General features: G+C 42.0%; 1 protein-coding gene across 1 annotated transcript; it reads left to right on the top strand.

Moving 5' to 3' along the window:
• Window positions 1-1,406: 1,406 nt before the first annotated feature.
• Sft2d1 (SFT2 domain containing 1) lies at window positions 1,407-22,694 on the top strand. The gene is made up of 8 exons (XM_004856930.3): window positions 1,407-1,571; window positions 12,493-12,579; window positions 13,108-13,190; window positions 14,219-14,300; window positions 17,343-17,378; window positions 18,886-18,941; window positions 20,389-20,418; window positions 22,184-22,694. The coding sequence occupies exons 1-8, from the start codon at window positions 1,509-1,511 to the stop codon at window positions 22,221-22,223; spliced, it is 477 nt and encodes a 158-aa protein (XP_004856987.1). The 5' UTR covers window positions 1,407-1,508; the 3' UTR covers window positions 22,224-22,694.
• Window positions 22,695-24,075: the final 1,381 nt, after the last annotated feature.

A 24,075-nucleotide genomic window follows, 5' to 3' on the forward strand; every position in this document is an offset into this window, starting at 1 on the left:
TACCAGGATCGAACTCAGGACCTTGTGCTTTTGAGGCAGGCACAGTAAAACAGATTTTTAAAATTTATTTTTTTTAATAACAGGAGATGGTGGGCCGGGGATTTAGCTCAGTTGTTCTGCCGCCTGCCTCACAAGCGCAAGGACCCAAGTTTGATCCTCGGTACCAAAAACAAACAAACAAATACCAGGAGACGGTAATATAAAAATTTTTTTTAAGTTTTAAAATTTTGTACAGAGGCTTGCTAAACTGCCTAGGCTGGTTTCTATCTTGGAATTCTCCTGTCTCCATCTCACGAGAAGCTGGGATTACAGGTATGTGCCACTATGCTGGACTGTTTCACAAATTTTATCATCTGTGTTCTGATCTTTCACAAGACAAAAGGATAAAAATTCACAGTGGAGAACGAATAGACCAAATATATTTTCTGCCTGAAGGATACCAACACTGGATTGTTTTCTGAGAAAGTATATGGACCTGTTTTTTAAGGGGCCTTATAATACTTGTTTTTATCTAAAAGTAGGTAAAATCTATATTGAATGCACTAGGACAGACGAATCTTTTGGGGGGTCCCCTTTTAATGATCAAATTTTAGGGAGGGAAAAGTGGGTGACTTGAACAAAATAAGACATTTTCATTACCATCTAATCAAACCTAAAAGCATTTGGAAGAGGAAAGCCACTCAAAAGACTGGAGTGGCATGGCATGTTTTTGGAAAGCTTTAAGTTCCTCTAGAATGCACACTGGACAGGCAGCCCTAATCTTTAATCTCTCCATTGTTGGTATGGTGAAGGACAGAAGAAAAAAAATGCCACTACACCATCTGCTAGTGTCAACTACCCAGCTTTGGATGGAGAACAGTGACCACTTGTTCAAAGGCCTGCAGGTTTGATGCCAAACTGGAAAGAAGGTTTGGATTAGCTATTCCTCTTATAAGTAGGGATTCACTCTTTCAAATTCCTAAGTAGCAGAACTGCATAAGTAAATCCCCTTCCCAACACAAAAGGCAAAGCCGCATGCTATTGTATTTCTGGAGACATCGTGAAACGTTATCCACTCTCAGGCGTTTGTCCCTTATGATCAGGAGGCCAGGGAAGGATCGGGATAGGGGGCAGCGCTGCTGAGGCCTCTGGTGATCCCAGGGCGGCCGTTAGAGGCACGCTCTGGGCCATCCGCGTAGCGACCTTAGCCCGAAGGATTCGCCTGCCAGTCAGCTGGACCCCGGGCCTGCAGGCTGAACAGCTATGGCCTGCAGGGTTGGACTTAAGGCTGTTTCATCCAGGGCCTGCAACGCACCCGCGCAGTACTCACGGACCGTGCAAGAAGGTGGGAAGGATAGCTCTCGGGCGAGAAAGCAATTGCGCGCGTGCGCGGACTGCCACGGCTGCCTTGGGGGAGCGCCGGATGCAGCGAACCCGCACTTCCGGCAGAAGCCTTGGGGTACGGGTTCCGGTTGCGCGCGCGCGACAAAGAAAGGGAGTGGACCGCTCTGCGGCCCGCTGACAGGGCCATGGAGAAGCTGCGGCGGGTCCTGAGTGGCCAGGAGGACGAGGAGCAGGGCCTGACCGCCCAGGTAACGACCCTGCGCTGGCTCGGGGTCTGCTCGTCCGCAGCGAGGATGGAAGGGCGGAGCGGGCGAGGGACGTCCGGTTGGCTCGGGCCGGCCTCCTGGAGGCGCGGGGCGCTCTCAGGTTTTACCCCGGGACACTGCTACGCCCTGAGGTCCACCCCCTGCTCCCCACCCCCAGCTCCTGGTGGCTTCTTCCTCTCAGGAGCCCTCTTGGCCCTCAGCCCCGGTGTCCTTGCCTTGCGCGCGACAGGCCCCTGCGCTGCGGCGGGTTCGGCCTTGTGCGGCAGGTGTGAGCGGGGCTCCTAGTTGCGAGCTGTGGGAAGCCCGAGCTCCATAGCCTTGAGTCGGTGTGCAGGTAAATGAGGTGCTGTAGGTGTGGGGGTTCTTTTGGATATTGAGAGGCTGGAGGTAAACACAAAGGGCATGGATAGGTGAAGTAACAATTAAAAGTTTTGTCAGGCACTGAGGTCTAGTTAAGAGTTCTTTCTTTTTTAAAAATAAAAACCTTTGTTTATTGTATTTGCGCTTTACCCATGAGACTTGATAAGGGTTACTTCCTCCAGGAAGAAGGTTAAAAATAGGAGTGGAGCCCGAACTGCTTTGTTTTCTTATTTGCATGCTAACATATTTTTGTGTGACTGAGAGAAGTGGAACACTTGAAGCTGATTTGTATTACGTGAGGATCTTTTCCGTTTGTTCCCTTTTCTGATTTACCTGTCATCATATTTATTCAGCATATCTTGTGGGCAGGACTCTGGACTAGCCTGTGAGGGTCCAGAGTCTATAAGTATGTAACTGCACACGGTGAACTCTATAAATCGAACAGTTAATGAGCAAGTAAGTATATAATGTGTCAGGCAGCTTTTGTGCCGTGGAAAAAGTTAAAGCAAGTGGAGGAGCTTGAGATTGCCATGTTACATAAAGTGGTGGTAAGGCCTCCCAATTAGGATGACATCTGAGCATGGATCTGAATGAAGGGCCTTTGGGGTATCAGGGCAAGTTCTGAAGAGCCTAGCAAGCACAGGGTACACCTGATGGCGGAGCCCTGAGAACAGTGTGGTCAGCATGTTCCAGGCCAATACAGAGGCCAGGGTGGCTGGAGAAGAGGGAGAGAGGCGGACCAAGTGTAGGAGACAGGCAGGCAGGAAGTGGGATTCTCAGTCCTGTTATAGCTTGTATGTTTGACTTTTACTGGGAATGGGTTGGGCTGTCTCTAGTATTAGAGCAGAATAGTGACATGACTGATGGATTTGAAAGGCTCACCCTGGAGGACAAAGTGTAGGGTGAAGGTAGAAGTTAGAAGCCCAGAAGCTGGTCAGGAGACTAGTACAGCAGTGCCAGTAAGAAATGACTTACTGCGTGGGCTTGAATCAGTGTTAGAAGTAACAGTGGTTTAAAACAGGGAGACAGATTCTTTAAATGGCTTGAATGTAGAGCCACCTGTTAGTTTGACAGATTGGATGTGTGAAAACCAGAGGAGCCAAGGTTGTCCCGTGGTGTTTGACTTGAGTAGCTGGAAAGATGGAAGCTCCTTTATCTGGGATGTGGGAAGAGCAGGTTTCAGGAGAAAAATCACTTCATTGTGGATGCTAAGTCTGAGGTTTCAGGTAGGCAAGTGTCAGGAAGGCAGTTGGATATACATTTCTGAATTCTATGGGAGGAAAGAAGAGGGAGATGAGCTCACCAAAGGGTTGTGTGTAAGCAGAAAAGAGATAAGACACAAGCTTTAAACTTGACATGTCTCCACTATGCAAAAGTTAGAATGAGCAGGAATTTAAAAAGAGGACTGAAAAGAATGGTACTTGAGGAAGGAGAACCAAGTACAAGGGATGCCCTAGCAAGTGAGGGAAGAGTGTTAGAAGGCGGGGTTGTGTGCTCTAATAGGGCTTCTAAATTAAAAATTGAGATTGTAAGTGGAGGCCATGGATCACTTCTGAAAGAACAGTTTTGATAGATAGGATGAAAGCCTGATAGAAGTGGCTCAGCAGAGTACAGAAAGGAAGTGAAGACAGTGCAGTATCCCTGTGATTTTTGCTGTAAAGCAAAGAAGTGGGTTAGGTAATCAGAGGATGAAGTAGGATCAGGGAACATTTTGTTTTTTAAGTTAGAAAATACTAGATGGAAATAGTCCAGAAAAGGGGAAAATGATGATCACAGAGAGGTGCTGACGGGTCAGGGTGCTGACCAGGAGTGGCTGAACTGGAGTGGCCTGGAAGAGACATAGATGCAGATGCTGTGGGTGGGACTGTGGACTCCTGAATTGTTCCTTCTGAAATAAGAAATTAGGTTACCAGCTTCAAGTTTGGAGGGGGTGGATCTTGGACATTCAAGGAGAAAGTGTGAAGTGGTTAACAATAGGAGAGTAGGTAGGGATATACATAGATTTTCAGAGTACCAAAAAGAGAAGTGAGCATAATTTCAGTTTTCTCTCCAGCCAGGAGTGCATGGTGGAATTTAGATTTTGTCTGATAAATACATCAGAAAAGCAAAGGGCAAAGTTGAGAGTGTATACAGAGAGTAATTATAGGAGAGCCAGAGAGAATGGGAATGGGGGAACGGAGGGAAAGTGGTAGGGTCAGTGGGTAAGGTGAAATACTTGAGCTTACAGACACACTGTGAATATTACAAGTGTACATGTTTTGTTTGCTTGTTTGTTTGCTTGCTTGGTTTTTTGAGACAGGGTCTCGCTATGTACTCACTATGTAGCCCAGGCTGGCCTCAAACTCATATGGATCCTCCTCCCTCACCTTGCATGTGCTAGGATTACAGGTATGTGCCACCACAACTGGCAGTGCTTGTTATTAATGAATACATGGTTCAGTGGCTGCAGTAATGGGAAGGATTGGATAATTGGAGGGGAGATGATAAGGAACCAATAGCCTAGAGTTTGGAAAGGATTGTTTACTCCAGTGGTGAGGCCATTAAGACTAAGATGTGGTCGACAGACAACAGTAACTTTTGAAAAATAAAAAATGTGACCAAGGAGGGAGTTAGTAACACAGTGAAGAAGGTGAGTAGAGGCACACTGTCCAGGGGGACTTGAAAGTAGGTGTCTCTAGGAAAGAGGAAGGGGCAGGAGAGTATGGAGGGGGGACACCTACCCCACTATCCATCCCAGTGGTAAGGGTGCATGGAAAGAACACAGGCCCCTGGAGAGGATGCAAGAAAAACCAAAGTCAGACCCAGCAGGAAAGTAGTGGGGATGATCAGAGGAAGGTGAGGATATGTGGAGCATCATCAGGTGCTTGGGGTGGTGGGAAATGGGCTTAGATTACAGATGCACAGGCCTGGAGTGGGGTATCCTGAGTGTTAAATTTCTTATACAGCTGGATCTAAGCAGGATAGGGGACATAGTGGAAGAGGCCTGGGATGTGACTGGTTCTAGACTGGCCATGGAGCTGGGCAAGGCAATGAGGCTCATGGGACCTCCTGGAGTCAGGGCTGCTCAGTCCTGCTGCTAAGAGGGGTTGAGGCCTGGGAAGAGGCAGAGTAGCCAGAGTCTGGGCCCTCATTAGGAAATATCTGGAAAGAACTCAAGAGGAGAGGCCTGATCTACATCTCAGAGCATCCCATCATGTTTCTCCCCTCCAGATTCCTTCCATGGCCACTCAGACCTCTGCTGACTTGACTTTGTTTCCCTCCTCCAAGGGCACACTGGGCTCCACCATCTCTGTTCTTCATGCTGAGCATTTTTTTCTGCCCAGGATGCTTGGCATTTGCAACCCATTTCTTTTCAAGTTTGGAATTATCTCTTGCCTATCTTTATAGTGAGGCCCTTCTTATCCCAGTTACTCTACCTCTTTGCTTCCTGTTTAGAACTTGCCCCATTCTCTCATTACCTCTCATTTATCTGTGTCCTTCCTCATTTGAATGTAAGCATCATAAGGGCTGAATCTCATTTATCTTGTTTCCAGTCGTACATCCAGAGCCTACCAGGTACCTGCAATGAGTATGTTTATAAAGACTTGACTAGCCCAGCAGATCCCAAGTGGTTTGGATTTGGACAGGTGCTAAAGAGGAGCACTTACGTAATCATGTGGCAAGAATCTAATGAGGGAACATAACAGTCTACAAAGGTCTCTTATTGTACACCCTACCATACACTTTTATTTAAAAGTCTGCAAGATGTCTTAGTCTGTTTGGGCTACTGTAACAAAGTTCCTTAGACCAAGTGGCTTATAAATAACAGAAGATTATTTCTTATTCATCTGGAGTCTAGAAGTCTAAGATCAAAGTACCAACCAATTCCTTATTTGGTAAGAACTGCTTTCTGGTTCATAGATGGTACCTTCTTACTGTGTCCTCATGTGGTATAGGAGTGAGAGCTATCTGGGGTGGAGCCTCTTTGGAAAGAGCACCGGTCTCAGACCTGAGAGCTTTGATACTATGACCTAATTATCTCCCAAAGGTTCCACCTCCTAATGCCATCACCTTGGGGGTTAGGATTTTATCCCATGAATTAGAGGCAGACATTCAGATCATAGCACAAAGTTTGAGACAAGTCATTTGCTTGTGGATCGATTATTTCATATTTACAAATAGAAATAATTTGTTACAGTATTTCACCTTAAAGTTACATGAAAGATGGTAATAGAAAAATACTTGCTATTATACAAATTTAAGTTCTTGCTGCCTTTGTCACAAAACTAAGTAGTGTACTTACTGTGACACTGTAAGATACATACTTGTTCTTCATCCTGTTTCCTGGCATACAGCTCCTAAAATCCTTGGAATCTCTGAATCAGTTCTGTCTTTTTGTATGCTAATGAGTTGGCTGATGGCTGGATGCCTCTGTTGGGTTCAGGTTGGGGTTTGGTCCCCAGAAAGACCTAGGCAGGTTTAGAAGGTTGAGCCCTTTCGTCCTGTCCCCCAACCTTAGGACAGTAAGGGGGCTAAAGATTAAATTGATCCCAGTGGCTGATGATTTAATTATTCCTATGCAGTGAATCCTCCATAAAACCCCCAAAGGACAGGGTTTGGAGAAATTTGGAATGATTGAACATGTAGAATTTCCTGGAGGGTCCAAGCCTAGAAAGTGTGGAAGCGCTGCACCTCAGCTTCCACACCTTGACCTATGAATCTCTTCATCTGTGTCTTTTGTAACATCTTTATAATAAGCCAGTAAATGTGTTTCCCTGAGTTCTGTGAGCCACTCTAACAGATCCTGAGGGAGTTGATAGGGGTTCCCTAGAAGCATGGGCAAAACAACCTGAGGCCTGTGATTGGCCTCTGAAGGGGTACAGTCTAGGGACTGAGCCAGTGCCCTTTGTGGTCTGATGCTGTTTCCACATACATGGCATCAGAACCAACTTGGATCAGAGTACGCCTGCTGTGTTCATGCCTGCAGTGCAGCCTGCATGGTGTGTAGCTTCAGAATTGAGTGGAAGTTGCCTCCTGTTGGCTCTTCAACATTCACATGGCAGATGGACAAGTGTTTAACATGTTCATGTTAGGGACATAATCCATATGTCTTGTTACTGGGCAGCTTGAACTACTGGTGGTACATGCATGACTGTTCCATTGGGTGGCTTTTTATTTTATTAATAAAATGACTAATAAGAGTGATGGGATTCATTCAAGCTGCCTGATGAGACAGTCATGGATGTACCACCATTGGTTCAAGCCAGTGGGAACGTGTGAGAGATCAAGAACAGTAGGACAAGGAGAGCCTGGAAAAGAAGCATTATCTTTCCAGGGAGAGGGATCCAAGGCTGCAGAGGGACAAAGAACAAGACAGTCCAGAGCAGTGCCACAGGAATGAGTCGCAGAGAGGGTAGATCCAGGGTGAGTGCCCAAGTGTCCAGTGCTGTCAAAATGAAAAGGCGATTCACGTCTCAAAGCACCTTGTGACTCAAAGCCAGGAAGGTGCCTTTTGTGTCTGTAGTCGTCAGTCATTTAAGGATGCAGCTAGAGTGGTCAAAGAGAGCCCCTTGCCAGCAGACCTCTGCCCACCTCAGACACAGCCCAGGAAGGGAGGCACAAACTATGTGAAGGGGCAAGGGCAGGCTGGGGCCAGCCAAAGGCTGAGGCCTAGACTGCAGTGGTGTGGGTAGTCTGGGCGATTGTGTATGGTCAGGCCTGAGTGGCCCCTCACCCTCCAGAGTCAGATTTTGAATCCTGATCCCTAGAATGAGAATATTAAGAGGTAAGGCCTTTGAGGCATGATTAGGAACCCAACTTGTGTCGTTATAAAAGAGACCCTTTGCTCCTTCCATGTGAGGAGGCAGCAGCAAACACCAGCTGACAGACCCTTCAATCTGCTTTCTCCTTGATCTTGGATGTGCAGCTTCAACAACTGTGAGAAATAGATTTATGTTGTTTAGAAGCCGCCTAGGTTATGGTGTTTTAGTTAGAGTAGCTAGCACATAGGTATTTAATCAGGCACTGGATCCCGCATCCAGTACTTAGAGAAGCCCATAGCAGGACTCAGTGCATGTTAGTTAAATGAGTTAGTGAAGGAGTGAATGGAGGAATGTGTGTTGGAGGAGGCTGGGTGGTGACAAGTGAGATTTTTGTTAGGGTGGAAGAGGCTTAGCGTGTAAAAGTAGATGGTCATGGTCTCAGACAGAAGATAGTTCTCTACAGAAAAAACCAGATAGTGTAAATTCCTGAAGAAGCTCTAAGTGGTGGGGCCCTACTACAGGTGAGAGGGTGGATCATGCTCACAGGAGGAAGAGTCCCACCCTAGGAAGGAGAGCAGAGGACAGGCAGGGATGCTTCTCTAGCTGGGTGTGGTGGTTTGGTCACAGCAGGTGGTGAGGGAGTTCCCACTGAGATGTGAAATACTGGGGCACGGGTCCAAGGCTTGATATAATCAGTGGTTAGAAAACAGGCTGATTTAAAAAGAAAGAAAGAAAAAATACCAGATATTAGAGGCAGGGAGAGGTCTCTAGGTTTGCTGAAGTTGGTGACACTTGTAGATGCTCCTGCCCTGTCCCATGATGCCCCACCACCACCAAGCAGTGCTTAGTTGAGGTACTGCTAAGAGCGGAGGAAGGAAGGTTTACCTCACAGTGGGAATTTGTCAGATGGTTGCAGCAGAACGAGAATTTTGAGTGTCTTATTGAAACTATGTACCCTGTAATTTCCACTGCAAAAGAAGAAAAGGGCCGTGGGCCAGATAAACGGACCCGATAGAGGAGCAGTCAGGTGGCAGTGGTTAAATCAGGTCCTAACCAGGAGGCAATTGGGGTTGTTGAACAAGAGCTTGGATTTTGAGATGAACACATCTCAGGTGGTAGGAGAGCCCTGGAAGTTACCACTGGAGATTTTGAGACGAGGAACAGAAAGGTCAGGCTGACCTCATGGATGTGGTGGACCCAGGTAGGACCTGTGATCAGAGTTCTGAATGAGAGAGAATGATACCAGGAGGAGACAGAGGAGGAGAGTAAGGGTGGCTATTGAGCATGTCAGCCACCATCCCTACCCCAAGCAAGTCGGGCAGCCGGCGGTACTGCTAGAATCATTGTGGCTTGTGCTTATTTGTCTACAGATCTTTAATCTTGTTATACATCACTGTTATAATGTTATCTTGTTATATATTGCTGTTATTTTGAAAAGGAAATGGTAGGAGTAAAGGACTTGGTGTACTCACTGATCAGAAGCCTTCGCCTGGAGGGCAATAGCCCAGGAGCCAGCTGTCCCTGGTATCCCCCTCCCCACCAAATCTAGTTTGTCCATGGCTATGCAGAGGATCCCTTCACTCATCCCTGATGCAGCTGCTGCTCAGCTTTTCCTGTTATTTCCCTGTTGCTTGTGAATTTCTCATGGGTTCTGTCACAGGCAGTGCTGTTTTATCATGATGCCGTGAAGCCCTTGAGAATGAGGAGAGTGAACCTTGCTCTCCCGTCCCTCTTTGCTTCTTCTGCCTTTGGCAACAAAAGTAAAATAATTGGTGGCAGTTTTTTTGAGAAGGATAAGGTGGCAATTTTAACGTGCATGTATTTTTGTTCTAGGGCTAAATTTTAAGAGATCAGCAAGGTGGTGGGGGTTGTTCCTCATGCTAGTTGAAAAAGAAAGTAACATGAAGATGCTTCTGCAAAGCAGAACTAGGGTGGGGTGGGGGTTGTCCTATATCTTCTACCTGGAAAACGCAGAGGTTTTCTTGCATGTTGAAGTATTACACAATTCTTCCAGTTAGGAGTTGGGAAATCTGACTTGCTTTTGTCTCCAGGACAAAAGTCATTTGCTTGTGCATTGATTATTCCATATTCACAAATGAGAATAATTTGTCCTTAGGCTTCATTTTTAAAGATCATCACACAGAAGATTGCAATAAGAGGAAAAGAGTGACTACTATACAGATAACTGTCCTATCATTACTGAGGGAAAAAATAATCTAGCTACTAAAAATGAACTAACCATTGCACTTAGAAACAATGTGGTGATTTAAATTTATAAAGAAAAATAAAAATGAATGCTTTTCCCTTTCTCCATTAGTCCTCACATCATTGTGGACTCACATCAACCATTTCGTTTTGTTTTGGTACTGGGGATCGAACTTGGGACCTTGTGCATGTGAGGCAGGGGCCAGAACCACTAAGCTAAATCCCCATCCCTTCACATCACCCATTTCAAATCGTGATTAGTGTACTGTTTGCGTGTTTTAAATTGACAAATAGAAATTGTATATATTTATGTTGTATATCAGGATATTTTGATATACATATACATACATTGTGGAATGGCAAAAGTAAGCTAATATTTCTATTTTTTTAGAGAATCATTAGATCAGTTACTAAGGGCAATCTTTGGGGTTTATTTTGTTGTTTTGTTAAATTGTATATCATGTATTCTTCCTGATCAGAAACAATAAATACTAAATGTTTTTATAGGCAAGTTCATTTGTCTAATCAAGTGATCAGTTTTGCTATAAACAGATGACACTACTGGAAATAAGAATGTCTGAAATTAAAGCAAATTTTAAAAAATGTTTGAGATGTGCTAAATCTGTGTTACATTGGCAGAATACTTAGTTATTTTATTTGCTTTTCATGCTGCACAAGGATTCTGAGGTTAAATACTGAGGTAAGGAGTATAACTAAAGGCATTGTGAGCTGCTTCATATAAATTTCCTGTCTTTGTTTCATTATTCTCAAAAACATATCATAAATATGTAGTCTTTTTTTGGGGGGGGGTACTGGGAATTGAACTCAGGACCTTGCTCTTCCGAGGTAGGTGCTGTGCCACTGAGCTAAAATCCCCGGCCCCTGTAGTCTTATTTTTTAAGTGTTGTCTCACTTTCTTGTTGCTCAGACAGAATACCCAACACCCACAGTTTAAAGGAGGAGAGGTTTATTTTGGCTCACTGTTACAGTCCATGGCCAGCTGTCTCCAAGGTAGAAACTGCGTGGTGGAAGGGCTTGGATGGGAAGGAAAGCTGCCCAAGTCATGGCATTCAGGAAGGAGAGAGTAAAGGGAGGAGTTGGGGAGCCCAGTGACCCACCTTTCCCACCTGGGCCCCACTTCTTAACACCACATTCAGCCCCATAACTCATCAGTGGATGAATCCACCAAGAAGTACAGTGCCCCCACAACCCACTCTTCAAAAGTCCCACCTCTGAGTACGTGAGAGTTTTGCAGGACATTCTAGATCCAAACCACAACGAGAGTATATGGTAGTATAAGTTAGAAATTAAAATTTAGTAGTATACTTGGTGATCTAAATGCTTACTCATTACTGTGTGCTGGATTATCATTATATTCAATAGATACATAGTAATTTCTATTTTTTCCTACATAATTTGGTTAGAATTTGCATGGGCATGGCATATAATCATTTGTTTATTTGGGGTTTTTTAATTGTGTGTGTTTTTTTGTTTTGTTTTGTTTTGTTTTTTCCCCGAGACAGGGTTCACTATGTAGTCCAGGCTGGCCTTGAACTCGTGGCAGTCCTCTTGCCTCAGCCTCCTGATTAGAGGCGTGAGCCACCACACCAGCCAAATAATCATTTTAAAAAATTATTTTTTCAACAGTTGAGGTACCTAGTGTTCTTGTGAATTGGCTTAAAATGAACTTTTTCCTTTTTTTGTTTTTTGGTGTTGGTGGACTGAACTCTGGGCCGTCACACTGAACTATATCCCCAGCCCTTTATTTTTTAATTTTTATTTTGAGACGGGGTCTCTCCAAGTCCCAAATTTTTCTAGGCTTGCACTGGTAATCTTCCTGCCTCAGCCTCCCAGAGTGCTGGTATTACAGGCCTGAGCCTCCACACTCAGTTTAATCTTTTTATAATGAAAGTTGTTAATTGTACTGTGTGGTCAGGACACTGTTACAGGCCTTGCCCAGGGTCCCTCCTTAGCCTGTGCAGCTTCCTGCACTGCTGCTTCCCCATGCAGTCACTCCCACTGCACCCCCAGCTACAGCCCGTGATTACTGAGGGAAGAGATTCAAGAAGCCTGAATAGGCTGAGCTCCAGTTGAAGCCACATTGTTGCTTAGCACCTTCCTCTTCCCTGTTCAGCTGTTCATACTTCCTCAAATGCTTCTGCTAAGAGAGATTTGTATATCACAGTCCCCAAAAACCACAGAATTCAAAGAGAATATAAGTGATTCCTGTGTGTTTCCACCCAACTTCAGCAGTTACCAGCATGTTGCCTGCCTTGTTTTACCTGTTCCCTATTTTTTCACTCCTCCTGTATCTTATATCTCTTACATTATGCCATTTTATCCCCATCAGTATATATCTACTGTCCAGAATAGAAACATCATTTTGTGAGACATCAATAATACAATTATTGGACTTAGTGAAATTCCCAGCGTCATCTGATACCGAGATCCTGTTCTTATAACTCTTGCAACCACATATGTGACGCTGCAATATGGAAAACAAACACTGAGTGTGTATGTTAAAACTTTGCCTTATTTAGTGTAGAGTCAAATTAGCACATGGTGATTTAATTCTAAATTGTCTCTCTCTTCCTAAGGTCCTGGATGCGTCATCCCTTAGTTTCAACACTAGATTGAAGTGGTTTGTCATATGCTTCGTGGCTGGCATTTTTTTTTCTATCCTTGTGAGTATATTGCTTAATAATTTTTATTAGTGTTAAGCTAATAATCCCATCTAGTATCAAAAGTGCCTGTTAGACTATTTTGATGGAACATATTTAGTCACCTGAAATAAAGGGTTAGAAATAAATGAAGATGTAGAAGCTATGGAGTTTCACAAATTGTTGAATTGATTTTACTAAGGTAAAATCAGTGTGTCTTGAGAACTGGAGAGTCAGTAATTTAGATGTGTTTATTACTTGTTTTAACTAGCTTTTTAAAATGAGTATTTTTAATAGAGTGAGATATATTGACAAGTTCAGAGTTAGTTTTGTTATGGCACATTTGTGTATACTTATGCAAATAGGCAGAAGATTCAAATTAGTGCATAACATTGAAAATTGTTTTTACTATGCAGAGACTATATACACTAGCATATTTTTATTGAAATCTTCATTTACATAATATTTATATTACTACTGTAATGCCACATTTATAATTTCAACCATTATGATCATGAAGTTATTTTTAACTAATTATAATTTCTGACTTAGGGAACTGGATTGCTGTGGCTTCCCGGTGGCATAAAGCTTTTTGCAGTGTTTTATACCCTTGGAAATCTTGCAGCATTGGCTAGGTAGGTATGTGTGCATGTTTGGCTTTTCAAAATGTATTATTTGCTTTCACTATCAAATTTACCTTCGTAATATGCACTTTGCCAGTAGGATGTTTCTGTAGCTCTCTCTATATAATAAATTCAGCCACAAAATTTATGTTCATTCCATAAATACTTATTGACTCCTCCTACATGCCAGCTACCATAACAGAGAGCACTAATGAGGAGAGTGGGCAGCATTTTGGGGAGCACATGCCACATGGCAGGAACTGTTCTAAGTGCCTTGTATCTGTTATAGCAGGTTTATGAGGAAAGGGCCTGTCTCATTCCTGTGGGGTAGCTGGATCTGGTCGGACAGAGCATGAGTCACCTGCTCACAGTGGTGGTCCTTGTAGGTCAACTGGGGCAGGTTTATCAGCAGGCAGTGGGCTCCAGAGCCCAGGTTTGTAGGTGCTATGCCCTGGTCCTTGCTCCTGTGGAGCTCAGGTTTACTGAAGGAGGTGGTTGAACAACAAGCCAGAAAAAAATGTGACAGTATCAGTACAGTGCAGAGAATTCAGTGACTGAGTAGCTGTTAGCTTGTGTGCTCAGAGTCCTTTTTGAGACTTTTGTTGCATCTTTGGGTATGTGGATTGTCTTAGTCCATTTGTGCAGCTTTAAGAGAATACCTCAGACTGAGTTAAAGTGAATGTTTGTTTCTTAACAATTCTGGAGGCTAGAAGTTCAAGATCAAGGCTTAGATTGTCTGGCAAGGGCTCGTCCTACAGCGGAGAGAGTGGAGGAGCAAGCCTCTGGCAATGCCTCGTTCACGAGGCCCTGATTTCATTTACAAGGGAGCAGCCCTGCGGCCACATTGCATCTGTGTGCTGTCACTTCAACAGTACATTTGAACCATAGCATGTTGTGGGGTGTACTTTTAAAGTTAAGAAAAAATAAAACACATCAAGGAGAGATTTTTATTAAATAAACAGGGTTTTTTTGAAAAGCAGTTTATTTTTGCCTATCCAGAAAAATTCCAACCATCTCTGTTGTTTTTTGTTTTTCAATAGCACATGCTTTTTAATGGGACCCATGAAGCAGCTGAAGAAAATGTTTGAAACAACAAGATTGCTTGCAACAGTTGTTATGCTGGTAAGTAAATACTGCTTTTAAAAACTTTTACTATAAAAGTATTTTGTGAATGATTGCTCATAAGTATGTATATTATACCTCTGTTCTTGAATAAAATAATTATATCCTCAAAGCTATGTGATTACAGAGTTTGGATTATACTGTATTCTAAAATTATAGTTTGGTTAAAGCCTGCTTTTGTAAGACCACTGGCCTTACCAAACGCTCTGAGGAGCTGACTGTAGTGAAGCACACCCAGGGATCCCAGCGGTGCCTCCAAAATGTAAGACCAAGGGCCTTACCAAACGCTCCGAGGAACTGACTGCAGCGAAGAACACCCAGAACACCCAGACAAGTTGGAAAGTAAAACAGACCTTAGTCTGGCCAGACGGCACTCCCAAAGCAAAGTAGCTTAGAGAGGCAATCAGCCCAGAGTCCGAGACTCTTTTTATAGGGGATTGCAGGGAAGTTAAGAGGCAAAAGTTACAGAAGAGGGAACAAAGGTTAGTGGTCTTACATTTGTATGTTAATTAGCCTGACGTGTACTGATGGTCAGCAGATGTTTTGTAGATTGTTCTATAGATAGCGGTGTCCAGAACATCAGTTTTCGAACGAAGAGTTGAATAATTTACTTTGGGACCTTATGGCTGATACGGATCTTATCTAGTGTCCCGGAACTAACAAGCATCTTTATGTATTTACTCACATTCAATCACAGTTGGGGCTAGGGGAGTTTTATGATTACAGAGTTATGCAGTCCCACACTTTCTGTTATATATTAACTAACATTGTACATGTGTGTATGTATAATGAAAATTAGAGCTTTAAGCCCTATAGATTATTGGATTGTCTTTACTATTTGGAGGGTAAGGATAGAAGATAGGTTAATTCTGAGTTCATTTGAATCTTCTCAGGGAAAACTGGCATTATTTGTCATCTGGATTTTATACCTGCCTTATTTACTTGACAAATAATTTGAAGATTGTGACCTCTATAACAATACTATGTTTTTTTTTTGAGACAACTTCTCACTATTAGTTCAGGTGGGCCTCAAACTCATCTTTTGCAATCCTCCTACCTCAGCCTCCCAAGTACTGGGATTATAGGCATGGGCAACCACACCCAGCCAATACTGTACTTTTAAATCACCCTTGCATACATTGTGGGTCCTGCCCAAGACCAGCAGTTGTTATTCTTAAGTGTTCTCTTTATCTTCAGCCTGGGTGTGGGGTATAAATCAGTGCTTTATACCTGTGGGTAAAGTGTTTCCATCATCATACACTTTGGGTTTTTAGGTAATTGATGTTTTGTGTAGCATGGGTGGAGAAACAACCCCTTGCTCACATCATACCTTTGGTTCCCAGTTCACTTGATCAGCATCTCTTAGAGATCTCTTGCTATAGAGCATTTGTATATTTAAAGTGCCCCCCTCCCCAGTATTGAATTGTTAATGTTAGCTTTTCAAACACAACCAGCCTATATTAATTTGGCAGTCTTACTCCATTTTCTCACCAGAAAAACAAAAACATTTTTGGGGGCTTTATTTTTATGTGTTTAATTTTATATTTTATTATTTTTATAACTTCCAATTCTTTTGAATCACCTGTATTATATACAGTATATCAAAATATTAACATTTAATTTAACCTAAATAACTAGGAAATTCCCTTGCACTGTTAAGTCTGCGAAAAGTTTTTATTTCACTAAAATTTTACTTGATTTGTTCTATTTAAGGTATCTTCACCTTTTTAGTAATATACCTTATACAACATAGTTGAGAGAATGTTAGAACATTTTAGAAGTATAAAATACTTTCCCAAAGGGACCATCATAATTTAATGGGATACATTTTGGGCATCAGCTTTAGTCAGTATCTCTAGGTGAATGCTCTCCTCTGTCTCATTTGCTACTCACATAGACTATGCCTTATAATAATGTTGAGGAAATCATTCTTGTATCAGCCCACCACAGGTACACTGTACAAAGTCATCTTCTGATTTCTCATTATAGCAGCCCTCGAGGCAGGGGAGGTGGGAGGTAGAGATCTTGTTAGAAGAAAACTGAAGTCTAGACAGGTTCACTGCCATTATCAGGCTCCTGAGATGACAGGGTCAAGACTGGGATCCTATTAAGTCTAACAGACTCGTACTTCTCCTGCTCACCCTAGTGCCTGCCTGTGTGTGACACAGGGTGAGGCACTAGAGCTGCTCTCATAGGAGCAGGAGGTAATGCATTTTTTCTGTATGAAAATCACTGGAATCATTAAGCTGAGTACAATTAAATTCACCGCGTATTGGCATTTGTACTAATGATCACTGTTGCTAGACATTAACAGGAACATCTATAGAATGGCTTTTTGTCTCTAAACATTTGTCAGAAGTTCTTTCAGTTTATTTAATCAACAGATTATTAGGGGTTTCAGCTTGCCAAGTAACTTAGTTTTTTTTCTTGTTGCTGTGACAAAATCCCCCATGCTCAAAGTTAAAGGAGGAAAGGTTTATTTGGCTCACAGTTTACAGAGGTTTCAGTCCATAATTAGCTGGCTCCAAGGCATGGTAGCAGGGCAGAGGGTCATTGCAGAGGAGAAACAGTTCACGGCAGGCAGAAAGAAGCAAGGCAACAAGCAGGAAGAAATAATTGGCACATTCTTCCTGTCCTTTTAGATTGTATCCAGGCTACCCACCCTTAGGGTGGGTAACACATCCAGGGTGGGACACCCTTAATCCTACCCAGAACTATGCTAAACCAGTCAGTGGACTAATTTAGTAATCACATACCCTTAATTTCAGCATTATATACCATAGATCCTGCCATCCTTGAAAAGCCCAACCTATGACCACATGAGGCTTTGGGGGACATCTAGATACAAGCCATAACACTGTGAATAGTGCAGTCATGGTCTTTAAAGTAAAATGATAGTCATGGAATATATAAGTTAAATGAGAGTCCACATCTCATATTTATTCTGTATTACATTATGCCGATGACTGCAGACCAGTTTGTACATTTATATCAGGCTTTTGAAGGATCTCAGACTAACTGTTTACCTCTCCTTCCCTATAGCTATGCTTGGTGTTCACCCTGTGTGCTGCGCTTTGGGTAAGCCATGATGACTTTCTGCTGCTGTGTGTTCTCACCACCTGCAGTGTCATCTCACCATCATCTCAAAGTAGCTCCAAGTCTAATTTTTAAAACCCTCCAAAGATTAAGTGTTCCTAAAATGGAATTTGTAAGTCCAGTTGCGTAGGCATAAGGTGAAGTCTGCTGTCTACAGTGTACAAGGAGTTAGTTGTTGAATGTGTAAATCTTCACAAGCTGAGGCTGGCCTGATGTCTCTGACACCATCTGATGGGAAAAGGCCTCATGCAGGTCTTGGTCCTCTGTTTGCTCTGACTGCTGTGAGTTGTGCTCTGACCCTGGAGCTCAGAAGGAGGCAGGAGCAGGGATGGCTGACAAGATGGTTAAACCAACAGGGAAGAGGACTAGAAAGTAAAGAGAATAACTGAAAGAGACAAAAGAACCTAAATCAGTCTTTTACCATTTATGGATAAGTAAACAGCTCTTCATTAGCCTCTTAGGAAGTTACATCATTACAATCTGCTTCACTTACTCCAGCTCCTGATTCTCAGTTTTATTCATTTATCGTGCCATGCCTCCTTCCTAAAGGGCTTGGTGACAGTTCTTGAGCTACCAAGAAAATAATACATTTTTTAAAAAGAAAGGCAATGTATAATATAGTTTTAAAATGTTCTATTAGAAATCTCCTGATTTTCTTTTTTATTTTGATGATATAAAGTTATATGAGATTCACTTAGTCTCACTTCCCAGTGATAAAGAATATTCTTTTTTTTTTTTTTTTTTGGTACCGGGGATCGAACTCGGGTCCTTCTGCTTGCAAGGCAGGCAGCGGAACCACTATAAAGAATATTCTTTAAAATTTTTTGTGGATCCCTAGGAAACATTGATTTCCATCTTTGGAATGTTTTAGCATTCTGTTTGTAAGCAATTTAACAATAAAGAACCAACTAAATAAAAACAGCAATAGAGCTGGAGCTGGGGCTCAGTGGTAGAACACTTGCCCAGCATGTACAAGGTCCTGGGTTTAATCCCCAGCACTGAAACTAAATGAATCAACCAAAAAAATGATAGACCAGGATTTTCAAAATAGATTAGTTTTTTAGAAATAATCAGCATGGAAACTTTATATTATTCCAGAAAATCACAATAATAAACAGTTTTACTTCAAAAAATAACTCAAGAAAAGGAACAAAGGGGCATGAGTAAGTAAATTCCACATGAGAGTCTAAGAGGGATTTTAAGTGTCGGTCCTAAAAAAGTTAATATCAATTTTTTTTTTAAGATCTAACCTTTAAAAGCTTGTTACTTTTATTCACAATTGTTTCAGTGATATTTAATAGATAAGAGTTTTTGAAATGAAATGTACTTTGTGAATGTATAAGTTTTTTAAATATGTCGACTAAAATTTAATAAAGAAAATAAATGGAGCCATCATCTATATTTGTGAGGGGAAAGAAAAATTGAATTTAATTATAAAAAGTATTTTAAAAACTCCTGAACGCATTCCTGTTTTTGCTCTTGTTGGTAGCATAAGAACGGACTGGCCTTATTATTCTGCATATTGCAGTTCTTGTCAATGACCTGGTAAGTCTTTTCTCATACTAGTTAAAAAGTTAAAATGAGCTCACATGAAGCATTTTGTTTGGAATCTGTAAAGCTCTTAAATTAGGGTTAGAAACATGTGCTTTGGAGCCAGATCTTGTGAGACCCTGTGAGGTGAGGTGAGGTCAGGGCTAAGTCCTGTTGTTGGGGACAGTGTGCCTCAGTGGTACCTTTAGGGGGAGCTATGGAAGTTTGTTGCATCAGTAGTGCAGTGGGGCGTATGCTTATGTAGAAATACAGTGACATGTTCTGTGAAAGAAAAATGATAAGAAATCTATGCAGTGCCTCATGATCTTATAAAAGAGGCCATATCACAGGATGAGCATGAGTGAAGGTCAGTCTGCCAGGCATTCTGCACTCTGTTGCTGGGTAATTACGAGCAGGAGCTCCTGCCAGTGTCAGTTGTGTGGTCCTGTGATAATCTAGAGATGCTTTCTATGTGGGCAGTGACTTGAACACTTGTTCAGTACTGTTCTCTAGCTATTCTACTAGCAGTTTTTTCCCCCACTTTCTGAACATCTAAGTGCACATCTCCCTGGTCAGATTGTCCTGCTCCTTGCACCCCTTTGTGTCTCACCCCACATCTGGTCCATCTGTGTAGAGGCTGCAAATACTGGTCTGATTGAATATGCCTCTGCTGGCTCCTTGTCCTCTTCCATGTTAGATGATGAGGAGTGTTTACCTTTGTTTTCTAGAGGTATGTCTTCGTACCAGTTAACCCCTTCCTGGTTTTACAGTTTTAAATCTTTTTTTCGATGTCATCCAGCCTGGAATCAGTTGTTCTTTTGGCCCTGTTCCTCTTTTCCACTGATAGATAAAACATCAACAAATGTTTATAGTTGTCTACATATTTCAAAGTTATCATATAATGGTGATGTTTTTTCACTGCAATGTGAAGAAATTGAATCTCTTATTTTCTCTTATTTTGATTTCTGTTGCCTAATCTGTACTCAGTAACTGATTTATTCTTAAAGGAGAATATATTTCTCAGTTATTTTATAGTTTTATTAAAAAATAAAAGTAACTTTTTATAATGGGATGTTCAAACTTTAGCATGCATCAGAATCACCTGGAGTGTTTGGTAATGGTGGTCTAGGGCTGTTGCTCAGGGGTAGAGCACCTACCTAGCTTGCCAAGACCCAGGGTTCAGTCCCCAGCACTGAATAACAAAACAAAAGAACAAAATTAAAAAAGGAAAAAAGAAATACTGCTGGATAAAACAGTCTTGTAATTGAAGATGTCTGGGTGGGGCCTAATGCTCCAAGTTCACAAGTGATCTTTTTTTTCCTTTGGTCTGAGATCACACTCCAAGAGCCTCCAGAGGGCACTCTGCTGTTGTTTGCCATGGTGTTAGACATAGCCTCTTGGCATAAAGGAAGCTGTGGTGTAGAACAAGTATCAATCAACATTCTTGACTCTTTTCTTGCAGGTACAGTCTGTCATATATCCCGTATGCAAGGTGAGCTTGTTTGAATTCCATTGTGTTATTTCTGATTCTTTAATAATCTTTAAAAAATCACACAAATTTAAATAATTTTTACATTATTTTAAGAGGCTTTTTTTTGGTTGATGTTGACTTTCTTGCTTAAAGGAAGTAAGTTATTTTTTTTTAAATGAGTTGAAAAGATGCTTGGCACTTGTAGTATCCACGTGGAAGCATCTTGAATATGTGGAGGAAATGGAGTGGGAATTTATTCCTGCCTTATCATGTGAACATTTGCAGTTCGGAGATTTTGACAAGAGAGTCTGAATTTGTTCAGTAACTAGGATGTAGAAACTGGGAAAATGAGATGTGATAGATGAATGTTTGTTTTTAGAAGCAGAAGTGTATATAGACTATAATCAAGAGGTAATTGCCATTTTCTTCAACTTTTCTAACTATATATATATATATATATATATATATATATATATATATTTTTTTTTTTTTTTTTTTTTTTTTTTTTTTTTTTGGTACCGGGGATTGAACTTGGGTCCTTGCTCTTGCTAGACAGGCAGCGGAATCACTGAGCTAAATCCCCAGCCCAAAGATATTTTAATTTAGTCGTGGAGGAAGACCAAAACTAATTCCAGTTTAGACCTGAGAAATTTGGAAAAAAATTCTGGAGAGGTGTGACTTTGCTTCTTTGTGAAATTAGAAGACATGTGATATATACATATATATATATATGTATTATGTGAAATTAGACATGTGAGATACATATATATATATTTTATATATTGTATATTTATGTGTATATACTTAGAAAAAGCAAAATTATGTATTTAATATAAACAGTGAAGGAAATTGGTTTCAAACAGATTATTCTTTTTGACAAACATTTATTATAAGGAGAAAAAATGAACTAGAGTCAAGCTAGAACAAGAGCTCTGAGAGATCCCATAGTGCACCCTAGGCTCTCACCTGGTGGCCTCCCAGTTCTTTCCAGCATTCAGCATGGAGAGAGGGTTAGGGAGACCTGAGGTCTGTGCCGTCCAGAGCCAGGCTTATGTAGGTGGCACAGGTCTGGAAAATGACTGCCCCTTCCCCAGAAATGTAGGATCCTGCACTAAACAAACTGTAGAATAAGACTCACATTTTTTTGGTGGCTATATTTAACATTCTAAGTAAAAGATGTTTTTTTTTAAATGAATAAATGTATTATGTAATAATTCAAACATATAGTTAAGAAAAAATGTGAAAGGTGAATGAGGTTTATCACATTAATGTTTTGTAATTTTCAGGATGAAGTGATAAATCATTGTGCTTTTAAAATCTATGTTCTAGCAGGGTGTGGTGGTACATGCCTATAATCCTAGCACTTGGGAGGCTGAGGCAGGAGGATTGCCATGAGTTCAAGACCAGCTTGAGCTACAAAAGTGAGATCCTGTCTCAGGAAACCAAAAACAGAATAAAACATAAAATCCAGTTCATTCATTCTTTTTCAAAGTTAATTCTTTTGTTAGGCTATTTTTGGTATTTAAGTCTTCTTTGTATTAAGATCAGCCTGTGTGCTGGTGAAGATTTCCTAAGGTAAACACCATTTTGGAAAGTAGCAAAATATTCCAGACTTAGCTCTTGATCTTAGGTGATATTCAGCAAAGTTCTAGTTAATCAAAAAACATGGACTAGAGTCCAGAGAATTCCACTGTGAAGAGGCTGTCTTGCAATTGGCAGGAACTCATTTTGCAGATTTGCTCTTGAGGAATATTGTTATATCTGCTTTTTTCCTCCTTTTCACCAGGGATGCAGTACTTAAATGCTGTTCTTCTATCCTAAGTTGAAAATCAGAACCGTCTCATGGGAAAGAACACTGGAATGTGGGGTCATCTGTTGTTCTGGGGGCTATTCCTGGTGCAGTAATCACTCCAGCGGCAACTCAGGCCCATTCTATGTCCTGGTAAAACCACTCTTAGTTAAACTGTTCTGTGCTCGTAGCTTTAAGTGCACTGTGTGTTATTAACATGATCTTCCAAAGATAAGGAGATTTCCACTGCCAATTGTAAATAATCTTTAGCCACTTTTTAATCTTTACAAAGGAGCTTTTGAAATGTGAATATTTAAGGGATAAATCTGTGCTGTGAGATATATGCAGTTTCTTTGGCTTTTAAAAATATCTACATTTTTAAGATACCCGTTTTTTAACTTTAAAAATGTGAAACGTTTTACTTTAAGCATAAAATTCCTTATTACATACATGTAATAAAAATAATATATATTTACAATTTTGAAATAAATGCATTCTTGGAAAAATACAATTTTCTGGATCGAATTTGTAGTATTTTAAGTGGTTCAACTCAATAAATTTTTTTCATACTGTCTTTATGTAAACAAATGAATAATATACAAGACTCTGTCCTAAGAAATACTGCTGAGAAAGGTGTGTGAAAGTTATTAGCACTGAAAATAACACTGGTGAGGCATTCTGGGAGGGATGACAGTGGGGCGCTGGTTATGAAGGCGCTAGTGGAGGGGAGGGGACCCAGGTGCCACCAGCAGTAGGAAGCTGCTTTACCCCAAGGTGGGGATCAGGGCAGGAGACCACTTTGGAAGTGCGGGGGAGATGGCCATTGAGAGGTAGCAGGGAGGGAGGAGCTGCAGCCTGCTGCCCCTCCTCCTCCATGGGCTGATCCCAGCCTGGTCAGTGTTCAGCAAGAAGGGGCAAGTAGGCATGGCCAGTATGCACAGTAGTGCAAAGAGAAGGCGGCTCTATCTCAGGCCAGTGAGGTTCGTTAGGGAAAAGAGCCATAAGAGGGTAGCAGAAGAATCGCTTTTGCATAGTTAGCCTGGTAAACAAGGGGTGGCAAATGTTCTTTTGGGACAGCAGGCAGATCCTCGTGGAGATGAGTCTCTTCAGGACAGGGTAGTGATTGGTAGGGTATTGTGAGTAGTTGAGGTCATTGGTTTTGAAATACAAGATGGGTGGTAGGAGGGGAGGGTTGGCCAGGGTCAGACCCAAGGACCATGGGAGTTGAACCTCCTGGCCAGCACCCTCCTCCATTGGTGCAGAGAAGAGCATGTTCTGAGGAATGAGGAGGTAACTGTGCAGGACAAGTGTCTTGGGCCCAAGGAGGTCTCAGTTGTTACAATGAGGCATGGGGGCTGCTGCTACAGAGGCTCCACAGGTGCTTTGGGGTGTGGAATGCAGCTCACCATCTGTGGGGTAGGCCATGTGGCAGCCAGGCAGAGGAAGGAGCTGGTGTGGAGGAGGTAGGGCCAGTGCAGGAAACTGGCTGTGGAAAACGCTCTCCAGAGGAAGAGTCTTGCTTTAGCCAATTAATAAATGGCAATAGTAATAAAATAAAAGAGCTTAGTTCTCAGAACAGATTGGGGAAAAGCCCTCATGTGCTGCACACCCTCTTCGGACCTGGCTGTTCCACGTGGTCCTGCTGAGGTCCTGAAGGCACATGCTGTGGGTAGCCAGGTCTGAGAGGCATGTCCACTCCTGGCGCCCACTGTGCTCTGCCTGTGCCTGTGTATCATCTTGTCTGCTTCTCTGTCTGTCAGCATAAAGCAGGAACATTATGCAAGGAAGAAAGCAGAATTGGGAACCTCATTGAGAAATGGCTGTTGACTTTAAAGTTGAAATGCTCTCTGCTTGGCTGGGCTGGGTTTAGCCTGACCAAAGGAAGGGCT

The sequence above is a fragment of the Heterocephalus glaber genome, unplaced genomic scaffold (assembly GCF_053883595.1).
Source record: "Heterocephalus glaber isolate CG9 unplaced genomic scaffold, H.glaber_assembly_v1.0 deba00001593, whole genome shotgun sequence".
Classification (NCBI taxonomy): domain Eukaryota; kingdom Metazoa; phylum Chordata; class Mammalia; order Rodentia; family Bathyergidae; genus Heterocephalus; species Heterocephalus glaber.

Coding starts and splice junctions, on each gene's coding strand:
- Sft2d1 (XM_004856930.3), top strand. CDS start 1,509: ATGGAGAAGCTGCGGCGGGTCCTGAGTGGCCAGGAGGACGAGGAGCAG. Junction 13,191..14,218: donor AATCTTGCAGCATTGGCTAG/GTAGGTATGTGT, acceptor GTTTTTCAATAG/CACATGCTTTTTAATGGGAC. Junction 17,379..18,885: donor CCCTGTGTGCTGCGCTTTGG/GTAAGCCATGAT, acceptor TCTTGTTGGTAG/CATAAGAACGGACTGGCCTT.